Source organism: Mytilus trossulus, chromosome 6, assembly GCF_036588685.1.
Source record: "Mytilus trossulus isolate FHL-02 chromosome 6, PNRI_Mtr1.1.1.hap1, whole genome shotgun sequence".
Lineage (NCBI taxonomy): Eukaryota > Metazoa > Mollusca > Bivalvia > Mytilida > Mytilidae > Mytilus > Mytilus trossulus.
The window spans coordinates 88,358,417-88,385,634 of NC_086378.1; the positions used below are offsets into that span (position 1 = coordinate 88,358,417).

The 27,218-nt window shown below is 31.6% G+C and overlaps 1 protein-coding gene across 1 annotated transcript; it reads right to left on the reverse strand.

The window, feature by feature from the left end:
• Nucleotides 1-5,357: 5,357 nt before the first annotated feature.
• LOC134722157 (DDB1- and CUL4-associated factor 8-like) lies at nt 5,358-27,200 on the reverse strand. Its single transcript, XM_063585722.1, has 14 exons — nt 27,062-27,200; nt 23,849-25,081; nt 20,731-20,840; nt 20,106-20,246; nt 17,057-17,151; nt 16,342-16,449; nt 15,624-15,651; nt 13,172-13,219; nt 11,198-11,255; nt 10,078-10,185; nt 9,522-9,652; nt 8,911-9,030; nt 8,086-8,199; nt 5,358-7,559 (listed from the first exon to the last, which is right to left on the reverse strand). Exons 2-14 carry the CDS (start codon nt 25,041-25,043, stop codon nt 7,452-7,454), a joined length of 2,364 nt encoding a protein of 787 aa, XP_063441792.1. The 5' UTR covers nt 25,044-25,081; nt 27,062-27,200; the 3' UTR covers nt 5,358-7,451.
• Between the last annotated feature and the right edge of the window lie 18 nt (nt 27,201-27,218).

Here is a 27,218-nt window from a genome sequence, read left to right on the forward strand (position 1 = left end):
GATCTATGTTTTTGTTTTTCTTTCAATGCTACATGTTTGTAGTGTAACTGTTTATTGACTATCGTTTTGTAATTTTAATATGCCTGTTTGTTTGTTTTTGTTGTTGTGTATTTTAGTAACAATCCTATTGTTTGGATTTCAAACTAATAAAATTCTTATTCTTATTCTTATTCTTATTCTCACATTATGAATTTTAAAAACTACCAAGATGACATTTAGCATACAAATATTAAAATAACGAATTCCGAAGCGATAAGGTTGCCTTTTTGTTGTTTTAAAAAGATTTAACGCGTAAAGTAAATTCCAACACACCCGAATGTAAAAGGTGTACTCGACTTGTATAACAAAATAATATTTTTCTATAATTTAATTGAAGATAATTTGATGAGGGCAGAAATTCATATCAATGATATATTTTTCAAAAGTACTTTTTCGTCTTTAACTATACCAAATTATGGGGCGAGGTTTTCGTCTAAGTATACCTAAACTTGCATCCGAGGATACAGGGGTAGAGGGCGTACTCCCCCTTGTCGATCGATAAATAAGAAATTAAATATTATAAAACATTAAAAATCGAAAAGAGGAATATATCTGATAACGACACACAAAATCAATACAAATATCAAATAATAAGTTCATTAAATTTTGCAATTATATCTGAAAATCAAAGTCATTGTCAAAACCATGAAAGACAACTCCAATGAATCGTATGATAGGTAAAGATACGTATATATACGTGGTCTTATGACAGTGAAGTTTAGGCGGGAATCTCAAGAATCACGTGATATATAAATATCATGATTTCTTTCGTTTTTCATCATCTTAGAAATATTTGATATTGATTAAATTTATCATGAATGGGTTTCCTAGTTTATGAATACTTAGTTAAAACTTGAGTAACGCATTTTAAAAAATTAATTGGTTAGCAATAACCGGTCCCGTTACGTGCGTACGTCAAGTTAGGTACGTATGTCATTTTATTGGAAATCTCTATTAAGTCTTTTGTTATTGGTGATTTCACTGAAGTGACGACTTTAAATGATCAATTTCGGAGTACTTCCGTAACATAAATTTCAATTTATTTTATATAATGGGATTTTCCCCCCATTTCCAAATTCTTTTAAATAAATCGTTAAAAGTTATACAATTAATATAAATTGCAAAATTTAACCTGTGTCGAACCTATGCCCCCGGGCGGAGTCTTTAGCAAAATCCACTATTTTTTTTTCGGCAGCAATCATTAACATCTTTCTCCAAATTTCATAACACGATTTGTTTTAATTATCATAAACATTTAATTGAAACTTTAGCACGTTTAACGTCGGAAATTAGCGTCTTTAGGATTTTAGACGTTTTCAGACATTTGGAAAAATTGGCTACCGTTTTGTAATGTATGGAAGCATTTTATTCCTTTAAGACCCAAATATGTAGTTAATAAGGAAAGAATCTTGGCATTTTTTACTCTTCGTATATCTATAACTTTTGTTTTGATCAATTATAAAAAAAACGCCTTAACTGCTTTGAAAAATGAAATATCAACTTGGACAAAATGGCTACCGTTTGAAAAACGACTGTGTAGAGAAGATTTTTATTGAATAAGCAATATTTGAACTCACATGAGGCAAATATTTGTACTTTTGTTAGATATTATTATTGTCTTACTATTTTTATTCATTTTGGTAAAATAACGGATTTAACGCCACAAAGAACCGACACATGTCGTTGTTCCTGTCAAGAATCAAGAAGATCAGAGAATAAGAAATAGGATCACTATACATAAAAGTTAAAACAGTTTTTCATAAATGTAACGTTGGATGGGGACATCCGTTTTTTTCACATAGCTTTCTTTTTTTAATCCTCAAATATACTAGATATTAATTAGGAGATGATCAAGAGCTGTAAAAACATAATTTAAAACATATATTGAATTTGTTTTAATATTGGTTCGTGTTTTCTAACATTTTAATTTTGTTTTGCGGATGAAATTTCGAAGATTCTGTTTTAAATCCTAGGGGTTGTAGGAACATCGCGCGTGCCCAACGTTTGAAAGTAGAAATAGAGCTATCAATATTTTAATACACCCTTATACCAAGAAGCCATGTAGTTTGCGCTTATTTAAAGGGAGATGGAAAGCTTGGCTTGACTTGGTTGTACAATTTCAGTCCTCTGATAATTCACATTTGATTTACGACCGGTAACTTGGTAATTTAAACGACTTTTACTGACTGTACAGCCTTAGCAATATGGGCCATGTTCATCTCAATTGGTATCTATAACATATATAACTTTCTCATTGAAGGTATCGAAAGAAGGTAACCAAAGATTTTGTGACGATGCAAATATTAAACAATATAAATAAATATCTTTAACCAATGAATTCAAAAAGCAAAAGCTATGCAATTAACAAATATATACTTATTAAGCTTCGTGTAAATTATTTAACAATAGAATACATTAAATATAAAATTTGGAGTTTTACCAAGGGAGCTAATAATTGAATAATAACACTGTCTGCCACACAGCATTTCGGGGACTCTCCCTCTGGTATCTTTCTTCCCTCTTTTATAGCTGACCATGCAGGGGCTTTTAAAATTATCGTGGACATTATGATGACGTATAATTGTTAATTTCTTTGTCATTTAGTCTCTTGCCAATCATAATACATATTCTTTTGTATAAAGCGATGTCGTTATTACGACATAGCTATGTCGTTAAAACGACATAGTGATGTCGTTATTACGACATGATATGTCGAAATTACGACATAGCGATGTCGTTATAACGACATGTTATGTCGAAATTACGACATAGCGATGTCGTAATAACGACATAACGACATGTTATGTCGAAATTACGACATGCTATGTCGTAATAACGACATAAAATATTTTTTTTGAATGGCCCTTATCGGCTTCCGTAGGGCTGTATTTGATTTGATTCTTCTGGGGGAAAATCAGTGGCCACTGGCGGATCCAGAAATTTTCATAAGGGGGGCCCACTGACTGCCTAAGAAGGGGTCCGCTCCAGTCACGCTTCATTGATTCCCTATATAAGCAACCATTTTTTTCGAAAAAAAAAGGGGGGGCGGCCCCCTAAATCCGCCTCTGGTGGCTGGATGTCAAGCAAACACAACACAACACAATACAACAAAATAGATAAGCTTTTCTTTATAATGATCATGTCTAATAACTGTTGCTACACGTCCAGCGGAAAGTATTACGGTATCGGATAACATTTTGATGGCAAAATACATAATTCTCGAAGATCAAATTGTCTCTAATTGATTTGCTTCGCTATGTTCTGCAATAATAATTAATTTTTTCTGGAATAATCCCATTTCAAATATCCTGATTCCGCCACGGAATATACATTTGTGTGTACCATACACACTCAGAGGAGCCACCCTTATATGGAACTAGATACATGGTAAAGGCATTGACTCTTACAAGTATCTTTACATACGTTGGCTTTCAGCCCCTTTTCAAAATCCTGGATCCGTATTTTCAGTACTATACCTACTTGTCTGACTCGTGTATGACATAAGCTACTTCAAAGTTAACTGTCATGTCATTCTGAATGATTGTAATCTATTCAGTAACTTATTTGTAAATATGACACTATCTACTTCAATACACTTGGAAACTTTCAAGTGTTTAAACTCATGCAAATGACAATACCAACTCTCATAACATATCTTGGTCATGTTTACAATTTTCTTGTTAAATTGCCCATATTACATATTGTTTGATAAAAAAAAGTAATCCCACGAAAAAAACTAGACAAATTAAAGCAATTCATTTTGGAAATTGTAAAAAACAGTATTGAAGACCATTAATTATAGATGAACATGATTAAAAAACGTTTCTTTAATAAAAAAAGAAAGAAAAAGATCAGGACTTTAATTATTTATTGATTTTTTATAGCAGGTTACAGCTTCCTAGTTCATCAAATGATGTTTTTGTCATTTTGTTATCATATGGGATGATCATGTGCACCTTACAACACATTTTCAAAGTATAAATTACCTGTTCAACATACATATGTAGTAACTTGTTCCATATCCGCGAGTCTGACATCAAAAGTCGAACATAGATAAATGAATCACAAATTATGATACCACAAGACTGTCATACACATCTCACAACTATTTCTAAGTAACAACTTCAGTTGACTTATAAAATAATAAATTCACGTTGAGTATTTCACCAAGAAAAGGAGGTCAAGGCCAGCTGATGATGCCAAACATAAATGTTCAAAATGAATAAGTTGTAATTGTGATACACCTTTTTCTGAATATTTTTGCTGTTCCTAGTTTATACCTTTCTATCGGAGATAATAGGCATTAACACTAAAATTAGCCAAAGATCGTCATTACAGGCAATAGCTCCTTCATTTGGTGACTTTAAAGAACTTGTACAGCTCAACATTATGCCTAAAACAGATTATGCCTGTCTAATATATTTTGAGGTAATAGTCAATAGATATATTTTCCAAGATATAAAACAATTAATTTATTTATCTTGTTTTTAATTTCAGCCATGGTGGCCATGTTTCTTGAACAAAAATAAACACAATTTGTGTATACAAGACAATTTTTATTTATTCACAGCAAAAAAGGGGGAAATCGTTCTTGTAGTTTAAGAGAACGACCCCTGAACATCAATCTATGGCATTAGTTTACAGGTGATCTAAAAAGGGAGGATTACATACCATAGAGGTAATCAAATACCAGCTGTCAAAGAACGACCAAAAGAGAAAAAGAACATATCAAGTCCAGAAAATTAAATACTCAGCAACATGACCACATGAACTCCGTTGTAAGCCTTTAAGTTGGAAAACTATTTTACATTTCAGAATATAAAAGAATGATGATCATTTCAATGGGATAAATTCTCAAAATGTCTCACTTCTGGGTCCCTAAATAGGTGAAGATGGTGAAATATGTAGCGGTACAAAACATGTGATCACTTCTGCAATTTTGTTTGCTGTAAACTATCTTTACAAATAAACTGGCTGTACCATGGCCTATACTTGCTTACAACCACTACATTTGAATTATTGTGGATAGTTTTTCTCATTGGAAATCATATCTCATTTTCTCAATTTTATATTTATAATATATATATATTGCTATATTTGGGTACACAACAACAAACAAATGACTGTAAATATTTGATAATCAATTTCACCTGCATATAGAGGTAATATAAATGTATTTTACAGTCTCTCATAACTATTTTTAGAGTGTCTCTTTGATCAGTGAATTTTATATTGTGTTTTATATCAAATGTTTTAAACAGGCGAGACTCTAATTAACTTTTTGCTGTTGTTGTTGCATAAAAAGAAATAATACCATGTCAAACTATGCTTTTAATGGTTTTCATCACCAAAGGAACAATGTTGTATAAATTATCACACATTCTTAAGTTGTATTTATACTTCATGGTAATTCTTGTCATACAAGAACATAATAAATATATATATGTATCCACAAGAAACAAATCTAATCAATGTGGAATCAAAAATGACAATGCTATATACAAACAATATATTTCAGAAGTGCCTTCTTGTATAAGTGAAATGTTGGTGGTATAAAAAAATTAGACAATGAAAGTTCATGAATTGTTGAAGCGATGATATTGTAAACTGACTATACTAACACAAAAAAGTAACAGAACATCATTAACAAATCAGATTTTCTACTCTTTAAAAAATAAAACTTAAACCATGTAGTGAAAAGTTCACTTACACATATACATTTTGTGTACAAGCCAGAAAAGCTAAGAGACTATGTTTTTAAGGAAAAATTTCTACCAAAAGTTAATAAATTTGAACAAAATCTGTTTTTAGACTATCATCTTATAATAACATTGCATCATAAAAAGTATCACTAAATTCAATGTTGCATCATTTCTTTGCACTTGAAAGATTTTGTCAGCATGATTCTGTGTACATTCATATAGCATGAGACCAAATCTGTGTCCGTATCACTATATATTTGGCTGAAATCCACACTTTAAATTTATAAAATTTATTTACATACAATTAGTATTATACCTCTTCATTCTCACTTCAGACATATTTAGACATAAACATGTAATAAGGGGTTCCACAAAAATGTTCAATCCAAGATTAATAAAAATGTCACATTATTTATTTTACATAAGGTTCTTAAATTAGCCCCTGATAATTTTTCATGTTCTAATTCCATTATTTTATCATAATTTGGCATAACGCAAAATACAATAACCTGCAATGCAGAGATTCACATTCAATATTATCAAAAGAATTCCATTTTACAAATACCATGCAATCATCTAAGAAACACACAAAAACAGAATCTTTGTCTATTGCAAACAAATTAAGAAAACTAAACAAATAATGTATCAGTCCCAAAGGTTGGTTAAGTACTAAATAACTTTACACTGTTACACACAAATGTTTTTACCAAAACAAATCACTCCCTTCATCAAATAACAATATTTACATTCACAAGACTAGCAAACATGATCACTGCTTACAAGCCTTTCAGGACAATTAGAGTCTAATGAATTCTGGGAAATATTTCCAAACTGTACACCAAAACAGCATCCTAAACAATGGATATCCAATTATCGGTGAAATGTCATGCTCATTTTGGTGTACACACAATAAAATTACCCACAAGCACTTGGGTTCTGCAATCACCAAGAATGTCCATCAAATCTGACAGATTAATTCTCTGACTAGGAGTAAACATTCAACAAAAATGATATTTGTGATTTTAGGAAAAATAAATGTTCCAAAAATATTTCATATTATGATTTAAACATTAAATGCTCTCAGTCAACATGTCAGAAACAAAAACCATCAATAACTATGAACATGTATATTGTTATATACACAAGCAGAATTATGGTTTGATATATAATCTGAATACCATAACAACAATTCAATATGTTGCAAAAAAATGGAAAATCAAAACTATGGTATAAACAAACAAAATCACAAAATGACATATTTTCAATAAAATATTTGTTTCTTTGTCAAGACTGAATTCAAAATGCATATCTATCCACAACTTTAAACAGTAAAAATGAATTTGAAAATGAATGTATTTTTGAAACAAAGATAACATGAATACCTTTACACAAATAAAAGAAACACCGGTATTGTTATCATATATAAAATACTTAAAAATAAATTGAATTTTTGCTTTAATATATCATTTTATAGACTTTGACACAATGCAGGATTGACATGAACTGTTCATTATATTACAGCATTTCTACCTATCATTTTATTAAAAGCTTTATAAAAATGGGAGACATTGATTGGACAAAACTGTATGAATAAAAACACATTGTTCAACAGTTTTCTCCTAAGTTATTTACTGACAGTTTTTGTTTAACAAATTGAATTTGTAGAAAACATGACAAAGTGAATTTATGGCACAGGAAATGTCGAGTTTACTATGATGGTGCACAGGGAATTCTGGGAATATCATCTGAATCGGAAGAATCATTCTCACTGTTCTCTGTGCTGGTTGAGTCTCTTTCACCTTCAGCTTCTCTTTCTCTCTAAAAAAGAAAACTTCATTATAAACAAGTGGAACTATCAGCTTCTACTCAAAAATTATACCACTGCTTTAATTGTACAATAAATGGGAAGTTAAAGAAGAATGGATGTATAACCCTCACATTATAGTTGTTGGTCCACCATGATAACATGTAACAATAGAACAGTGCACACCTGCATATTTTTAGCTCACCTGGTTTTAATTTAACTGGGAAATCAATGTAATTTATTGCAACCAATGTAATAAAGATAGAGATAACTGTAAGCAGCAAGAATGTTTAGTAAAGTAAGATGTACAAACACATTACCATCACCAAAACACAATTTTGTCATGAATCTATCTGCTTCCTTTATTTAATATTCACATAGACCAAGGTGAGCGACACAGGATCTTTAGAGCCTCTAGTTAAGTTAATCAAGGATTATTTGAATATAGGGTTAGTTTTCAATGCATTTTTGTCAGTCTAATAACAACTTTCAATTTCTTGTCAGAGGCATATGTTATATGTCTGATCATAAACCACTTACCCGCCTTCTTGCCCTTGGCATGTGGTGCATAATATACCATAACATTTGCCCGTCTATCATATCTACATCATGTATTCTTTCATCTTCTCTTTCTTTCATATTCCGTTTTGTTGCCTTATTTTGTAATATAAATATGTAGGAACATATAGATACAAAGGAAAATAGTATTTTTTGTTTATACAGCAATGAATTTCATTTTGATGTGTACAGTAGGAAAAATACATATTTTAAATATACTGAAATTATTATCAAATACCATACATGTACTTTTTTTTATAATTTATACTGAAATAAAATATGATCTTATTTATGCTGAAACATAATAACAGCATTTAAATTACATTTTTATTTTTTATTAAGGTGGTACATAAAACTACAGGGAGATAACTCTGTAAAAATCAGAAAAAAAAAGTAACAAGAATTACATAAATGGTCATTATCGAATGGAATTTATAAGATTTGGTAAACAGGAAATATATCAGCCATCAATCTGGTAATACATCACACAGTTAGCATGTTCACATGTCACATGAAGCTTGATACCAAATAGAAGATAGCACTGGTTTGTAGTTCCTCATAAAAATGTGACTTCGGTTAAAGTGACGAACAGAAAGACAGATGACAACTTGTCATTGAGAAATGGTATAATACAGATTTATCAGATTTTTAAAGTATAATATATTGTAAAATATCAGCCACTCCACACAATATGATTTTTAGTATCTTAATTTCACTCACTCACTAATATAAAATCAAAACAAGCACACAAAAAAATACCACACTTATCTTTACATGTTATTAAACTGTCAACACTAATATTTGTACCTTTTTAATTCCTTTGAGATCTGTAGGCTGTTCTGCCATAGGAGACCATATCTTGACTTCATGGTCCAATCCACTGGTAGCTAGTACTGGCAAGGTTGGATGGGGTTCTAATACATTTATCTACACACAAAAAAAAAAATGTCATGCCTTGCAAATTTTCAGTAAGAGAAAAAAAAATCATACATTGAAAATAAATGACTTAAGATATTATAAAGTATATTGTTTTATAGCTTGTATAATAAGTATATGATACAGTTTTACCTAATCATAATATGTAACAAGGGGGATAACTACAGCTAAAATATGGATTGCTGTATTCTTTATAGAACATAATTTGGCCAACATAAATTGTATTTTCTTTCTTTTGTTGGAAGTAACTGGCAAAGAATTTATCTATTAACAAAAACACTGGCTAATTTATTCATACCAAAATGAACTACGCTATAATGTGATAATGCAGATTTGTTTATTTTGTAAAAATGAGGGACAATTGTATTTCATAGAAAACATGATTTTGTGATTATGAAAATTACTGCATAAGAGCCTATAGAAAATGTGTATTTTGAGTGATGGCTAATTCACATCATAGGGATATTATCTGTATAACTTACTGCCCCATTGTCATCTCCAGTTAGATATTGTACAATCTGTTCTGTCTCTTTGTCCCACAGGAAAACATGTCCACAGTCACTCCCACTCACAATAAACTCACTCTTGGGGCCATAGAAGTTCACTCCCTTTACTAAAATAATAATATTACATATTTTAAAATACATTCCGCATGACCTTTGAACTATGATCCTATGTTCACTATTAAATAAGCATAAATCTGTAATTGCCTGCTGTAAAATAATCTTCATTAAATTTAATAGCAAAGACAAGCATACTATTTGTCTTCATACTAAAACTATTCTATTTGAGTAGTCAACATGTGTTCAATGTAAGTTTTTACGTGATATCCTGTCACTGACTGTATACTAGATCGTCTTCCACGTTTCTAAGCCTTATCCTTATATCTTTAATATGTCAAGTCAATACAATTTTATTGTCTATATTTTTTATGCCTTATCTTAGAGTATATTCTATTTGATCTACTGGTGTGGTTATTTCTATATCCAGTGTAGTGATTAGCTGACCTTCCTGTGTGATTATTTCTATGTGACCTACCGGTGTGGTTATTTCTATGTCCAGTGTAGCGTTTAACATATTCTGCACCGTCAGTATGGTAATTATTAAACATGTAGATATCTTCATCATTATAAGATCCAATTATTTCTACAAATATAAAAAAATTAGTTTGTTTTAGCTTTATTATTATAAATTTATCATGTTTGTACATTAACTATTTTTAAGATTTAATGAATCAATGCAAATGACAAAAGGTAATAAAGACCAATTGAAACACCAACAGATAGATATTTATAACAAAACCTGTACAAATCTATATGTTATTTACACACATTTGACCAATAGACAAGCACTTTAACCAAAGTTTTAAATGGTTTCTAAAAATTTCCACAAGCTCACTGTAATGGAAATTCAACTGAAATACTGTTTTATTCTTGATATACATAGAGATAAGAAGATGTGGTATGAGTGCAAATGAGACAACTCTTCATCCAAGTCACAATTTGTAAAAGTAAACCATTAGGCCACGGTTTTTTAATTTTTTGGTTTACAGATTTTCTCAATGAAAAAGTCGGGTCGGTCGGTCGAGGAAAAAAAAGATTTTTTTTTTTTTTCAAGACATAAAACTGATATGCAAAATAAATATATATATTTCACCTTTCTTATAATATGTTTGTCATACTATTTTGTCATCATTCTTAAATTTTAGTTCGATGAAATAGTATTTCTCAGCTGTAATAAACATCGCATGACATTGTCTAATAATTTCCCGTAAAAAAGGGGTGCATGGACAAAGTCGAAATTATATCGTCATTTCACAGACAAGAAAAAGAGATTTATGTCGGTAGCTCTTAATTGAAAAATATTTGCGCAAACAACATTTCAAGGTCATTAATAATTGATTTGTCTATTTTTAGAAACGTAAACTGAGTTTTATTTTTTCACAACAGAAAGTGTCATCACTTCTGTAAGTGATTTATGCATTTCGTTTCATCAAAAAAGGATATTTTAATTATTTTTCAGGGATAGCATTTGTTAGGGTCGGCGTGAATAAAAAAGCATGAAAAGTCAATTTTATTTTTATTCTGAAAATCGGCAAAATTGGGTCAGGGGATCCGTAAACCAACAAATTAAAAAATCCTGGCCTTATAAAACGTACCTGTTCCATTGTAATTATACACAGCACATGTAACATTGGCCTTTACATCACTGTCTACCTGTTATCATAATAAAAATAAAATTACAACAGAATTATACTATGATGATCATGACAAGGAACTAATTCATACAACTACAAGTAACTTCTATTTTGGTGCTTGTTTCTCTTTCTTTTATGTTAGTTATTTCGTTGCCTTGTACAAATCTTTTTGAGTTAAGCCAGTTTCAACTTATTTTTAGCTCACCTGGCCCGAAAGGCCAAGTGAGCTTTTCCAATTACTTTGCGTCCAGCGTCCGGCGTCATCGTTAACTTTTACAAAAATCTTCTCCTCTGAAACTACTGGGCCAAATAAAACAAAACTTGGCCACAATCATCACTGAGGTATCTGGTTTAAAAATTGAGTCCGACAACCCGGTCAACCATCCAAGATGGCTGCCATGGCTAAAAATAGAACAATTTGGTAAAATGCAGTTCTTGGCTTATAACTCAAAAACCAAAGCATTTTGAGCAAATCTGACAAGGGGTTAAATTGTTTATCAGGTCAAGACCTATCTGCCCTAAAAATTACAGATGAACCAAACAACTTGTTGTTGGGTTGCTGCCCCTGAATTCGTAATTTTAAGGAAATTTTGCTGTTTTTGGTAATACATTTGTATCTTGAATAATATTATAGATAGAGATAAACAGTAAACCGCAATAATATTCAGCAAAGTAAGATCTACAAATAAGGCAACACCACTGAAATGGTCAGTTGACCCTTTAGGAGTTATTGCCCTTTTTAGTCAATTTTTAACCATTTTTCATTTTTCGTAAATCTTAGTAATCTTTTACAAAAATCTTCTCCTCTGAAACTACTGGGCCAAATTAAATAAAACTTGGCCACAATCATCATTGGGGTATCTAGTTTAAAATTGTGTCCAGTGACCTGGTCAACCATCCAAGATGGCTGCCATGGCTAAAAATAGAACAATTTGGTAAAATGCAGTTCTTGGCTTATAACTCAAAAACCAAAGCATTTTGAGCAAATCTGACAAGGGGTTAAATTGATTATCAGGTCAAAATCTATCTACCCTGAAAATTTCAGATGAATCGAACAACCTGTTGTTGTGTTGCTGCCTCTGAATTGGTAATTTTAAGGAAATTTTGCTGTTTTTGGTTATTATCTTGTTTAATATTATAGATAGAGATAAACAGTAAACAGCAATAATGTTCAGCAAAGTAAGTTTTACAAATAAGTCAACACGACCGATATGGTCAGTTGACTCCTTTAGAAGTTATTGCCCTCTATAGTCAATTTATTACATTTTCATAAATTTTTGTAGACTTTTAGAAAATATTTTCCACTGTAATTACTGGGCCAAGTTTATTATAGATAGAGATAATTGTAACAACAAGAATGTTCAGCAAAGTAAGATCTACAAACACATCACCATAATCAAAACACAATTTTGTTATGAATTTATCTGTGTCCATTGTTTAATATGCACATAAACCAAGGTGAGCGACACAGGCTCTTGAGAGCCTCTAGTTACAGTTTTCTAATCGTGTGTTGTTATACCCTTATCCCAGATTATGGTGAGGGTTGATTGCTCACAAACATGTTTGAATTTGTCTAACTTTTTAAGTGCCTGTCCCACGTCAGGAGGAAGTTGTTCAGTTCATTTGATCATGTCTGTAATATTTGTTTCTCATAAAAAAGTTGTTATAAGTTATCCCTTTGGTTCTTTGAAACAATTCACATTTTTCATCTGATTCTTATATCCACTATAGAGATTTGTTTTTCTCATTAAGGCTGCATGATGCCTATAATTGCTTAAATCTCCTTTATTATAATTTTAGTGGATAGTTGTCTTATAAGCAATCATACCACATCTCATATTCTTTTTACTATAAATTTGGTTGTAAAACTACTCTGCAGTCCATTATCATATCTAGTACATGTATTGTCATGTTATCTCTATAAATTAAACTTACCAGATGATGAGGACAAAACTTTTTCAGTAGCCCTGAAGATGGATCTTCCTACAACAGACAAAAAAACAGAATACACATGGTAATTCTCTGTATCGAGGCAATGATTGTTAGGTTTTAAGGTGTGTACTTCACGTGACTTTAGACTAGGTTTGACTCTCAAGAAAAATACATGTGTACAGTTCAATATTCATTCAAATATAAGCATATAATCATAGTTACAATATAACATTGATACCTGACGTCATATCTTTGGTGGCAACATAGTTCTCAAGTTAGTTGATGATTTCATGCAGAGTTCACACGTAATTAGAATTCGATTTGCTTTAACTAATTCAAATTAGTATTATTCGCATTCAAAACCTTTGACATCCTAACATCAATTATAATTCAAATTGTCAATTCGGGTCAAATTCACTATACTGTCCAAACAACGTTAACTTGTATTAACATAAGGGTATTTCTAATGCGAAATTGGATAATGCAAATTAGCCATTTGAATCAATTCGAATTAAAAAAGAAGAGTGTGTGAACACATTCAATTCAAATTAAATGTACCTGTGCATCAAATGATCTGTAAACTACTATTCCTTTACATGTGTATATAGTATATTCAATGTATCTTCAAAGGTCTAAATTAATAGACCACTTAAGGGGGCTCGCGGGTCTAAATGATTTTTTTTATTTAATATAAGATTTCGCTATATTTTTCTATAAATGAACTTTATCTTATCCTGAATGGAAAAATGAAATAAAAAAATGGGGTCACCGTTCATTTACGCTCACAATCTGCCTTCGACAGAAGCATACATTTGTGTTAATGTCCCTTTTTTCTGTTGAACTAATAGGAGAAATAGCGGTAATATCGAAATAAAAAAAGAACTAAATTACAGAAATCGTTTAAATTTTACAATTATTTAGTTTATGTACAGCTTATTCGAAAACAACAATAAAAAATATAGGTCACCGATGAGTTAAAAAAGATATTTCTATTTTAATGCCAAAAAATGACATTTTTCACCAAAGGGAGATAATTTAGAGCTTTTTCAATGATATCGACATTTTAAAAGTCACCTGGGGTCAACACGAATTATTTTTTGGAATGATTTTTGTACCATATGATAAAGTTACAACTACTTAAGGTAATGTATCGAATTTGTAATGTAAAATAAAAGTTTATTTTTTTTCGGAAAATCTTATACCCGCGAGCCTCCTTAAGGTAGATTGATGGTATACCACCATCTTGGATTGTACAATCACAGTACAAAATCGGTCTAGTTATTTGCCCAAATCAGCAAATTTGGAAACAGATTTGCAATTTTATGGTTAGAATGTGTATTTATATAAAGAAAACTTGTTAATTTATTGTATTATCCAAAATATTTTAACAAATATCAACCTTTTTGGTTTTTAAAATCATTTTTTGCAAATGAGCCATTTAAGGGGAGATAACTCTTTTAGTACAAAATTTATACTAGGCTAATAGGGAATTTTTTCATTTTGACTTCTGGCAAGAAAACAAGTTCGGTGACATTATGTTTTATTTTTATTTTCTTAAAGCATATTAAGAAACCTATCTTCTCACAATTTATTTCAAAATTCTATCTCATAGAACTTTTTTTATGCACTCTTATGTGTTTTTCCATGAACAAACTAACCAAATTTAGGCAATTTTCAACGAATAATAACTTGAAAAATAGCAAGGTGACCCATACTTTTTATTATTTTTTTGAAAAAAGCATAGTAAAATCTTCATTTTGGCAAATTATAAGAAAATTCTGTCTCAAAAAACATTTACTTATGATCTACCTTAAGAGTTTCTTGCATTTCCATCAAAAACTTTAATTGAACATCACTCGTGCGTTTAAGGGCATCTCTAGTTCCATCCCATGATGAGCAATTGGGTGAATAAATATGAAGCTAAATTGCACAAACTATTTGGCAAATTAATTTCTTATAATAGAGAATCAGCACTGCTGCCAAAAGGAAATTGTGATTTAGTACCGTCAGACCAAACATTATTTCTAGTTCATTCTGCATAATGAAAATGATGAAGAGGTTTGATGGAGTTTAATAGTGCAGGGATACAGGTGATCCCCTCTATCTGGTGATGTCATAAAGGAGCACATAATTGATGAACTTTTCCCATGAAGGACATCAACCGAAAGTGATCTATTTCTTTTGAATGCAGTATTATCATTTATTAATTGCATTAATGTTCTTGTAATTGAAGATCAGCATGATCAGCAAGCCCAGTAGTCAGCACTTTTTGTGCTGACATGAATTATTATTGATATGGTTATATTTAGAAATTAACTGTTTACCAATTTTTTTATTTTTTTTAACTTTTTTGGATTCAAGAATTACTGATAGGGTCTTTTGAATACGAAACGCGCATCTGGCCTATATACAAAATTTAGTCCTGGTATCTATGATGAGTTTATTTATTTCCTACCTTATCAATCTTTCTTTTATCATACACCCTAAAACATAAGAAAAGTATATAAATATATTCTAATATGTATAATAGTATATATGCAAGAAATCATTGGTACAAAACAACAATTTGGTATTGTAAGATAAAACTATAAATTAGGATAAAACAAGAATGCTTTGTTGGTGTGTTCACTCATTTAATCCACACCTTCTTATTTTTATCCCCAAACTAATAATTAAAAGTGTCTGCTCACATCTGATAACATACTACTGTTAAGCTCCTGACGAAACAGGAAGTCATACTGTTTAGTATCTGAGAAAATGTAATGAATATATATATATATTGTTGGGTTGATGTTTAGACGAGGTATATATATATATATATATATATATTTGTTTGAATAGAAGGAGGGAGGAAAAGGTGAATGCAATACATGTTTATCCCTTACTTGAGAAATTATATAAATAAGAGCTAATAATTGAAGGCTACTTTCAATTTCATTAGTGATACATGTAGTACCGTCATGCAAGATTTGTGTGAATCCTAAAATATCAAAACAAAGTCAAGGTTTCGCTTAAACATGTTAAACATGTTTATGCAATTAAAGAACCTTTTTGAGCACACTCATATACTCTTAACCCAAAAATGTTAGTGGGCAAACAAAATTTGAACAGATTTTCTAAGTTCAAAGACTTACAAGTAAGACACAAGTCAACTACCAAACCATAAACTTTACCTGATGAAATGATCACGCCCACCAACACAGAACTCAAATGAATTGCCAGGATTTGAATGGATGGAATATAATGGTATTCTTTTATCTCCTTCTTTCGTAAGAGCCAGTCTGAAATACATTAAAATCATTCTAATTTGTTTAAGAACATCTTTTAATAACATGTAGTTAAGGCTATAGGAATTATATTGGAAAAGTTTTTTTATGTTTTATTCCTATTGGTCTTTTAATGTTTTAAGTAAAAGCCAAAGAGCAGTATTTATATGAAAAATAAGATGTGGTTTTATTGTAAATGAGACAACTCTCCACAAGAGAACAAATGACACAGAAATTAACAACTATAGGTCACCATACAGCCTTCAAAAATGAGCAAAGCCCATACAGCATAGTCAGCTATAGACTGCCCTGAAATGACAATGTAAAACAATTCAGATGAGAAAACTAGCTGCCTAATTTATGTACAAAATTTGAAGGAAATACATATATGTAACACATAAACAAACGACATCATCTGAATTACAGGCTCCATTATAAATGTAGTATATTCTGACAATTAAACAAATGTTATGAATATTATTGATCTGTTGGTCTGAATTAATATTTAACAATTATTAGTAATAGAAACAAACATCTCAAAATTACTGCTGCAGTACTTGACATATAATGTTTGACGAGATTCCATTAGTATTATCATTGCTTACTTCTCGTACTAACTTACTTAGTTGGTTTCTCTTCTCTTAAGTCTACACCATACACTAAAGCATCTTCTCCACAACTTAGGAATACATGGGGAGAATCATGCTCTAAAGCCAACTGTAACAAATATTTAATATCTGTATTGCAGTCAGATCTTTGTAAGCATGAAAAATCTTTCAAACAGAATAAATTTGAATTGTTTAAACATGTAACAGGTCAGGACCACTACCTTATATGGAAATGCATAAATTAGCATACTTATGTTCTCGCACATGTAATTGTTTATTTACATGTGACGCAATTTATTTTTACCTAGGTTTTTGACCAATCCACTAAATGAGTCACAATGCATGATGGACTACTACGTGTTTACAATCAACCAAGAACACGTGTTATTTACTGAAATACAACACATTTTTTCGTGCAATGCTGGATTCACAATTTCGCTTAGTTTTTCATTTTGTGTATCCTTATTTATAGTTCATGATATAATGTATTACTTCCATGCTCAGATTAACGAAGAGTTGTTTCTATGCGAAGAAAAAAGGGTTTGAATTACCCGATATATAGCCATTAACATGTTTGATGATGGCACAGATATTTCATGTATTTGTCCACCAGACAACAACGAAACAACAGCGAAAAAACACAATTACCCATATGACAACTTACTAGTGTAAATAAAGTAAGCCGTCGATAACAGCCGGTGCTGATATTCATGGGTACAGCAATTTTTTTGTAGATAATTAAAGGCTAATGTGTGATCCTTGAATTTTGTGTTCGTAAAAAAGGCGAAGAGGTATTTACATACATTGCAGTGTTTACAAAATCTATAAGTATTTATTTTTTTCACATTTCAGTATATGGGACTTCCAAACTGTTCCCTTAGTTTTGAAGGTAGTAAAGGTCAGCAACTGTAGTTTCAGTTTGTTTGTTTTTTAACGGGCTCGGACATTTGCCAAACTGAATAAAATCATTACAGCTGATTTCTTATACCTGCAAAGTAAAACTTTGGTTGGCTTGCTTGCTTTGATTGTATAGTTGTTTATACAAGCTTTGAAAATAAGATCGACATCTTTAAACAATATACATGTATAGACATAGTTTAACTTGTATATTTTATATTTTGTACAATATACAAACAAAGCAAGCAAGCTAACCAAAGTTTTGCTCTACATGCATTAGGAAATAAGCTGTAATGATGTTATCCATGTGTATGTGCGACAAGGTGGAAAATTTGATATGTTTTGTGAAAATTGTAGCGTTGGCTCAATAATAAAATAAAAGAAGATGTGGTATGATTGCCAATGAAACAGCTTTCCACAGGAGACCAACATGACACAGAAACTAACATTTATAGATCACCGTACGGCCTTTAACAATGAGCAAAGCCCATACCGCATAGTCAGCTATAAAAGGCCCCGATATAACAATGTAAATCAATTCAAACGAGAAAACTAACGGCCTTAATTATATATAAAAAATGAACAAAAACAAATATGTAACACATAAACAAACGACAACCACTGAAATACAGGCTCATATACAATTTATTTTTTATGGGATAGTTTTTTTCTCTTTTTATATATTTAATTGGGCCGTTTTGGTTTTTTTTTTTGTAAATTGTTTTACACAAGTAATTTTTGGGTCATTTATGGCTTACTTTTCAGCATTGAACCTATGACTGCTTACTTTACTAGATTATTTTTTTGTTGGAAAGATGTCTCATTTGGCACTCATACCTCATCTTCTTATTTCTATATACAAAGCACGTTTTAGAAGGAAAAAAAATAGGTAATATGGCACCCACTATGATCCAGACTTTTAATATTGGAGATATTTTGTGATAAAACTAGCAACAAACGGATGTTATCGATTGTTGAAACTATAAAAAAAAATGTATTGAGCTATATACCGTACCCGCTCAGTGGCGTATCCAGGGGGCGGGGGTTCCGGGTTATGGACCCCACTTTTTTTGAAGGATCAGTGCATTTGAATGGGGACATGTAGTTGGAACCCCCTCCCCTTTTGTCAAGGGTTAGGACCCGCCTTTTTGAAACGGCTGGATCCGCCCCTGCCGATTTCATAACACCTATTTTTAGCATAATGAATATTATGATGTCCTTATTTTAAGTTCAGGTCTTGATAAAAAAAAAATACACATTCAGTACAAAAAGAAGTGTTTCAATAAAAGTTTTCGTGTTTTTCTAGGCAGAAATGATTTTGGAATGACATAATATCGGTTTTAAAGATCTCAAATGATTTTCTTACTGGACAGTGGTCACTTCACTGGATATTTCACTGTTTCATGTCTTGAAATTAATGTAGGTTCAATTCATAACAATGCACAAAACCGGTTCCACTACTTTTGCAAGGCGAAAAAGAAAGTCGAATCGTGAAGCCAGTAAGCAATATTTTTTTAATCTGAGCATGCAAATTGAGGATTACGTTATATATTTTACATTAAATATATTTGCAGAATAAACACATTGGTAATGAGAGTCCCAGACAATATATTAGTTGACTGTTTTCCCACTAATTCCACGTGTTTTAAGTAGTAGTTTACTCGTAGTAGCCCACAATGCATTGTAGTTCATTGAGTCGATTGGTCAGTTTTTCAAGGCCATATTGGCCTTGTGTTTTGGAAATTACTATGCAAATATATTCTGACGTCAGAAAATCTAGAGTTCTCGACCTGTGTAACATTTATTGTTTAGCCATAAAACATCAATATGTCAATAAAAACAACTTTTACAAAATAACATGTGATGTCCTGCTAAGAATACCCCACTGTCAGTTCTTCTTATGGTATCTGAAAATAACTTGATTAAAAAAACTTAAATGTAACTTACACACAAGAATGCAATATTTTTATTTAAAACAAGTGAAACTGTGAGCTACTGCTCACTGATGGTACCTACTCCCAAATATTTTCGGTAAACAGGAAGTTGTTAAGCGATAAATCTAAAACTGCATCACATGGTAAATCTAACTTTCTTTTCTCAGCACTTTACTGTCAGTGTCCCCAATACTTTTAAACAACCACAAAGTTTTTAGAATCTACAGCTCACCTTATGAGCAGCTCCTTTGTGTTGAGCTAACTTTTTTGTATTTTTACACACACCAGTCAGTGAAAGTTCAGCCAATCGTATCTGTCCATCCCTGGCACAACTCACCACATGACAATCACCACTAAATGGCATAAACTTTGCCTAAAATTAGATGGAAATAAAATTTATGGTAAAAAAATCACAGATAGTAAAGTAGAACATGTAGAAGGTGAACTCTAATTGACAATTGAACTTTGAATATGGGTTTATGTCTTAGTGTCATGGAACCTAGATTATGTAATGTCATCTATATGTTATCTATATATTAGCTTAGTACAAAAATTTGGCAGTCTGACTAATATCCTTTGAAAAAAGTTTTTCCTCATTTATACATGTTCTACAAAAAGTTGATGATGCAGAGCACTGATATTAACCATGATTATTCTTGCAATCTTTGAATCAGTCTAGTTCCTATTCATTGACATCACTTTTCTAATCTAAAATAAATGCAAAGCAGTCGAAACTTTAACTACAGGTACAACATGTATCTCATAAACTTAATATTCTCTTACATTTTGACTTTAGATGAAAATGGAGTAGTACTTATATATCTACTTAATACCTGAAACACATTAAATCTACTTACCTGAAACACATTGCTTCTGTGTCCACTGTCATAATATAATGCTGGTCTTTTTCGTATCCAATTCCAAAGAACTATATTCAAATCATCTGATCCACTGGCTAAAAGTGTACCTAAAAATATATCATTTAGTGTAGATTAATTGATTGTTGATTGCTTAACATACATTGGCAAATATTTAATGCCTACTCTAGAAGTGAGCAAATTAACGATAAATACAATAGGTACAAGTCATGCTATTAGGTCCAGTAAACAAGAGGCTCTCAAGAGCCTGAATCGCTCACCTGATTTTTTTTGGTTTAATCTCTCATCAATGATTATTTTGGCTTTTCAAATATTTATTTAAATGTTCTTTGAATCATCATATTAACTTCAAAAGCAAAAAAAAAATATTTTCTCCTATGTTCTATTTTAGCCATAGGAGCTATGTTTCTTGATATACAAGGAAATGAAATATAAAATTTATACTAAATACTCTGAAACTCTGAAACTCATTTAGCCTAAGTTTGGCTGAAATTGATACAGCAGTTTCAAAGGAGAAGATTTTTAAAGTAAGTCAACATGATGAACAAATTGTGAAAAAAGTCTTTAAAGGGCAATAACTTCATAAGAGGTCAATTGACAATTTTGATCAAATTGACTTATTTGTAGATCTTACTTTGCTTAACATTTTTGCTATTAACAGTTTATCTGTATCTATAATAATATTCAAGATAATGACCAAAAACTGCAAAATTTCCTTAAAATTACCAATTAAGTGGCAGCAACCCAACAATGGGTTGTTTGATTCATCTGAAAATTTCAGGGCTGATACATATTGACCTAATGAACATTTTAACTCCTCTAAGATTTGCTCTAAATGCTTTCATTTTTGAGATATAAGCCAAAAACTGCATTTGACCCCTATGTTCTATTTTAAGTAACGGCGGCCATGTTTTTTGATGGATCAAAAATCGAAGCACACACTTTGTGCAGAATAATCTAAGGAACAATCTTACTAAGTTTCATCCAAATCCATTCAGTAGTTTCAGAGGAGAAGATTTTTTAAAGTCAGCAAATATGATGAATAAATTGTGAAAAATTGTCATTAAAGGACAATAACCCCTTAAGGGGTCAATTGACAATTTTGATCAAATTGACTTATTTGTAGATCTTACTTTGCTGATCATTTTTGCTGTGTGCAGTTTATCTTTATCTATAATGATATTCAAGATAATGACCAAAAACTGCAAAATTTCCTTAAAATTACCAATTAAGTGGCAGCAACCCAACAATGGGTTGTTTGATTCATCTGAAAATTTCAGGGCTAATACATATTGACCTAATGAACATTTAACTCCATCTCAGATTTGCTCTAAATGCTTTCATTTTTGAGATATAAGCCAAAAACTGCATTTGACCCCTATGTTCTATTTTAAGTAACGGCGGCCATGTTTTTTGATGGATCAAAAATCGAAGCACACACTTTGTGCAGAATAATCTAAGGAACAATCTTACTAAGTTTCATCCAAATCCATTCAGTAGTTTCAGAGGAGAAGATTTTTTAAAGTCAGCAAATATGATGAATAAATTGTGAAAAATTGTCATTAAAGGACAATAACCCCTTAAGGGGTCAATTGACAATTTTGATCAAATTGACTTATTTGTAGATCTTACTTTGCTGATCATTTTTGCTGTGTACAGTTTATCTGTATCTATAATAATATTCAAGATAATGACCAAAAACTGCAAAATTTCCTTAAAATTACCAATTAAGTGGCAGCAACCCAACAATGGTTTGTTTGATTCATCTGAAAATTTCCGGGCTGATAGATCTTTAGCTAATGAACATTTTTACCCCATGTCAGATTTGCTCTAAATGCTTTAGTTTTTGAGATATAAGCCAAAAACTGCATTTGACCCCTATGTTCTATTTTTAGTAACGGCGGCCATGTTTTTTGACGGATCAAAAATCGAAGCACACACTTTGTGCAGGATACTCTAAGGAACAATCATGCTAAGTTTCATCCAAATCCATTCAGTAGTTTCAGAGAAGAAGATGTTTGAAAAATTGTTAACGACGACAGACGACGACGACGACGGACGCCAAGTGATGAGAAAATCTCACATGGCCTTTTAGGCCAGGTGAGCTAAAAAGGCTGTCAGGAATATTTGTAGTGCCACCTGCACTTAAAAAAAATAAGGGTACATTGTTGTATATTCGAAAGGGACACCAAAGAGTTACTAGTATTGCAAAAGTTCTTAATGTGCAGATAGTTTGGCACTCTCTCTACACAACCTACAGGCCCATTTTGATAAAACTTGGCAGCATATTTGTACATCCAGAACCTGTACATCCAAATGGACACCAAACATTGACAAGGATTTTACTGATTGTCTGGAGAAGACCTATAGCTAAGTGACCTAAAAAGATACATGTTTATTTCTGTTTTACATGTTTTAGATATAAATGTGTCACAGAAATAAATTAGGGTTATATTTTGGCCCTACTTGACACGACTAGCAAAAGTTTGGATTTTGTAAAAGTTTATCAATTTTTAAGCAGTGTTCTTGTTACCTACATGTATTGTGATAGAAAAAAATCTTTCCTTGTATTTGCTAGTCAGACTGTCTGTTTACAAATCATGTCACGATGATGTTTCAACAGATCATTAACCAAGTACAAGATTAACTTACCAATTCTGTTGAAATGTAATGCATTAACACATCCATCATGATAACTTACCAATTCTGTTGAAATGTAATGCATTAACACATCCATCATGATAACTTACCAATTCTGTTGAAATGTGATGCATTAACACATCCATCATGATAACTTACCAATTCTGTTGAAATGTAATGCATTAACACATCCATCATGATAACTTACCAATTCTGTTGAAATGTAATGAATTAACACATCCATCATGATAACTTACCAATTCTGTTGAAATGTAATGCATTAACACATCCATCAATCCTGATAACTTACCAATTCTGTTGAAATGTAATGCATTAACACATCCATCATGATAACTTACCAATTCTGTTGAAATGTAATGCATTAACACATCCATCATGATAACTTACCAATTCTGTTGAAATGTAATGAATTAACACATCCATCATGATAACTTACCAATTCTGTTGAAATGTAATGCATTAACACATCCATCATGATACTCAAGTTTGCATTGTAATTCAAATCTCTTCACTAGATTTACACTTCCCTGAACTTTCTCTCTAAAATGTGATGGTGGAATCTTTTTTGAATATCCATATTCTCTGTTGCGCAGATCTTTTATTGCTTTGAATGTTTGTTTCAGATTTTCATTTTCAAATGCCACTTCTTCTTCTGATTCTGACTCACTACTTTTTTTCTCTTCCACATCAGAATCGTCGTCAGAATCAAGAACATCTTCACTCCTATGAACACTTGAATCTAAATCCACATTGTCACTGCTTTCATTGTCACTACTTTCGTTTTCACTACTTGAGTCCACTCTGTTCATTCTTCTCTTGCGTTTTATTTTCTTTGTCCTCACAATAACTTCATCGTCTTCATCTTCACTTTCACTTTCACTTTCATTGCCTGTCTCTTTAACATCATCATCATCACCTGACGGCATTGTTGCATCACACGACGGTTCACTTTCATCCATGTCCATGCCCTGTCCAACTATGGAATTGTATGATTCTCTAGAAGAGTCTTCGTTTTCTGACAACTTTGAACTTAATGCAAGACCTGAGTCTGTTTTTGTAGACATGGCGCCACTTTCACTATGAGATTCACTTACATCCAGATCTGATACACCATCTCTCCCTGGGGACCTATGCAAATCTAGACCACTGTCATCTTTTTTTATTCCAATACTTTTGTCGGTAAAATTGTTTGTTCCCTCACATTTATCAGTTGTTTTTTTGGTTTCATCATTTTGCTTTATATCACACATTGTTTTAACATTGTTTGAATCTTCACAGACAATCGTACATTTATTAGTATCATCTGTTTCTTTTAAGACACCATTTTTACTGTGCTCAGTCATATCTGCACATGGACTGTCTCCCAAAATAGATTTATCGCAATCGTTAGAACAATTTGTCGATCCTCCAATCCCATCACATAAACTGTTGTTGCAACAGAGATCTCTCCCTATGCCAGACTCATCATTAGTCAAGTATGCTTTCCCAGGAGTGTGTATGATACTGGTGTCTTGACCAATTCCAGACTCATTTAGGGATACCTTATCTTTATTTTGACCAATCCCAGACTCATTAAGGGATATCTTGTCTTTATTCCTGGGTTCTGTAATTTCATTTTCTACTTCAGCCATGTTTTCTTCTTTAGATGACTTTACTTTTATTTCACATCCTGTAAAAACACAGATATATATGTACATTGACAACTATTAAAGTTATATTAGCTAATGGCACTGCGTTAAAGAAGTTAAACATACATGTAATGTCTCAGTGCATAAATGAAAGTATGATTATCAAAATTAATTTGTGATATACATTTGTATTTCTTATCCTATGTTTAAAGACATTTTTAAGTTAATATTCTTTATCTTATACAATTTAGTATTCAATTTGTATATACATGTATGCAAGTACTATTTTAGGAGCACACATATTTGTTATAATTTTTCGCACTCATGTGACATTTATATAAAGCAAACACCAATCAATCAATTATAATTCAAAAAATAATTTTAAAGTATGAAATACACAAACATGTATGTGACGTACAAATGTATTATTTATAACCTATAAGTCTGAGGTAAGACGTCTATTTGCGGTTCGTCTGACTTCCAAGCTGTCAATTGAATCCAGTGAGTTCAACTGAGTTGTCCAGCAAATTTGCTGGAACTAATCAGATGTATGATGTGTGCTTAAAGCCACTATAAGACTAAAGACATTAGGTATAATTTGTTAAAAAAAAGCAAACTGATTTGAAACCTTTTATTTTCAATTTTTCGTTTCTATATGGAATACAATTAGATTTTCCTGTCCCTTTGCACCCCGCACAATTAAGCTCCCCCTTCCCTTTTTGCTCAAAAGCCCTCACTAGTGGCCGAAAGAAAGGTACAAGACAGGCAACAGTGGAGGGCGTTGGTAGTGGCCTCATGTGCAAGTATGCACGAAGAGGATTAAGTAAGTAAGTAAAGTGGCATGACTGGACATGCTATATGTCACCTACACATGATTGATGTTTGGGTACCATTTTGGCTTCTTAGGTGAAGTGCATGCCTGTTGCCATCATGGCCATGAAGAAAAACAAATTATTATATTGAACATGTAGTGTGGGGTGCTCATTTTCGCCACATCTTTTCATGTTTTCTACAGTTTATGTTCAGGTCGAAATGTTTTTGAAGTATACTGATATTTTTCTATATGAAGATAACTTCAAACGCAAAATATTCTTAAGCTTGAAAACCTGTTTGTTAGAATATAATCATCTGAAAAGTTAGATTAAAGGGTGTATGAAATTTCCTGATTTTTTGTCAATGGGGGACACATATACGCCGTTTTTACATATCTATTTAAAACCAAAAAACCGCAGCCTTAAACAACATTGATCAAATCAATTTCATTATAGATGAATAGCTGACATTTCAAAGGTGTTAAAAGAACTGAAATTTAGGGCATTCAGACAAAGAATTACTAAGAAATACTTCTTTGAATTCGGGTATATTCTTCATGAAATTGGCCGAAAATCGTTGTCCATTTTTCCGTCCTTTTCAGTAGGTGCCGCAATTTTGTCTCAGTTTTAAAAAATAATCATATTTGTTATATAATATCATTTTCTGGTATATGTCTTTCATTTCAGCCATCCCTTGAAGTTTTTACACCTCAAAATCATAAAACGGCGAAATTGTGTCCCCGGCGAAATTGGGCACCCCATTCTACATGTACAAATGTATAATGTCTAAAGTTAAAGTGTCACAGATTCCAAAACAGTTCATGTCCATGCCATGGCATAGTCCAAATAATTATGATGCTGGCAAGGCTGTATTATTTTTTTTCCAGGACGCCTTCCTATGCCAGACATCATAGTCCATGCAGGGAAATAACTCCTATAAAATTTCTGAACTAAAGTGAAGTAAAGAAAGAATCAAATGCTAATGGATATCATACTTTTAATCTAAATAATAATGAAGGGATGGGATCTTTAGATGTTTTCCTGTACATTAATTACAAGTGTGATAAACATTGTTGGGTCAACATGGTCAAGGATGACTGAAAATTATTGAAGTTGTCAACAAAACAATTTTGTGCCAAATTGTGGAAAGAAATGTCTATTTACGACGATAAAACTTGGCAATTGTTTATTATGTTGTTTGTCACTGACATGTCAGACTGTATCTGTATGGTTGAAGCTATGCTTGTTTTAAAACAGACTTGATAGTTCAAAGCTGTCAAAGTCTGTTTCTTTTTCCACAATCAGCTGTGTTTTTCTCTCTCTCCTTCTTTGATGAATGATAAACTGCTTTTTGATTGGTTCCTGA